General features: G+C 60.4%; 1 protein-coding gene across 1 annotated transcript; it reads left to right on the top strand.

The window, feature by feature from the left end:
- Window positions 1–158: 158 nt before the first annotated feature.
- VDBG_06020 (predicted protein) lies at window positions 159–1,166 on the top strand (the record flags this gene model as incomplete). Its single annotated transcript, XM_003003532.1, has 1 exon — window positions 159–1,166. The coding sequence occupies one exon, from the start codon at window positions 159–161 to the stop codon at window positions 1,164–1,166; it is 1,008 nt and encodes a 335-aa protein (XP_003003578.1).
- Window positions 1,167–1,261: the final 95 nt, after the last annotated feature.

The following is a 1,261-nucleotide window of genomic DNA, read 5'->3' as shown; positions in this document are numbered from 1 at the left end:
AGATCATGACCGGTTCATTGTATATGGATGGCATTTATACACCGATCAAGCTCTCTCCTCTTCATGTCCGGAATGACTGTGCGCAGACTTACGACGGCGACATGAGCCAACAGAGATCACCAAGCGAATTCATCTACGAGCGTCCGTCCGTGACGCCCATGATGAACACCCATGTTTATGATAGCTTTTTGGACCATCTCCCACCGGCGCCACCCGCCAACACACCACTCGAGGGGTATTCTCCGAACTGGAGATTAGGACAATATCCTCGCGGACAGGTTCTGGACGGTCAGGGCGAAGATACAAGCATCGGCGTCCCATATACCACAGGCCAGATACCCAACAAATCAAGCCCGTTTCCCATCTGGGCAGCAACAACGAACCAAGAAACCCACGGGCTGGGCTTCGAAGGCCAATCCGAGGGATTCAAGCAGGTACCTGCCGCTGCCGCGCAACCCTTCTGTCCACCAGACGGCCGTCACAATGATCCATACCGGCCTCAAATGACGAACATCAACATGAACGAGCACATTCACAAGACCCACCAAGCCCCTTCGCCTATGAGCATCACGTCGAACATAGCCGCCACAGTGCTCCCCTCGGGTGAAGCCCACCATCGCGACGGCCGCCTCAGCTGCAGCACAACGATCGTCAGCGTCGACAACGCCAGCTCCAGCAACCCGGCCAGCGACGTTCACACCATCTGCCTCCTCGCCACGGAATCCTACCTCAGCGAACGCCGCGCCAACTGGCGGCTCCGCGGCGGCGGCGGCGTCAGCAGACAATGTCCGCAGCGCCCCTCGTCGTCGCCCCGTGGCAGTCGCTGGATGCCCTACGTTCCGCCCGGCCAGGACAGCGACGGCGAGCACGGCCACCGCCGCCGCCGCAGCTCGACGGGCGAGAGGCCCACCGGCTCGCTGCTGGCCAACGTCAGTCGGATATCGACGGCGTTGTGGAAGCAGGCGATGCGGGACAGGCTCTATGTGCTGCGTTCGGAGAGAATGGCGCTGGAGAACATGGGCCAGCTGCTGGATTGGGCGGAGACGATCGCGGCGGGAGACAAGGGCGAGGAGATGGAGCCCATGCGGGTTTTGACGGCGGGGAGGAACTTGTGCGCCTGGCTCGGCGACGAAGTGGGCGTGGAGATGATGGAGGCGTTGGAGTGAGGTGACTCTGTCTGCTTTTGAGTTTGTCCTATCTGTTGATTGTGAGTGCCACCTAAGGGGATGCCCAGAGAAACGCTGTCGGGATTGATTCCCGC

This window comes from Verticillium alfalfae, genomic scaffold, assembly GCF_000150825.1.
Source record: "Verticillium alfalfae VaMs.102 supercont1.7 genomic scaffold, whole genome shotgun sequence".
NCBI lineage: Eukaryota > Fungi > Ascomycota > Sordariomycetes > Glomerellales > Plectosphaerellaceae > Verticillium > Verticillium alfalfae.
The sequence above is the reverse complement of the archived record's forward strand: the minus strand, read 5'-3'. Positions and strand labels throughout refer to the sequence as shown.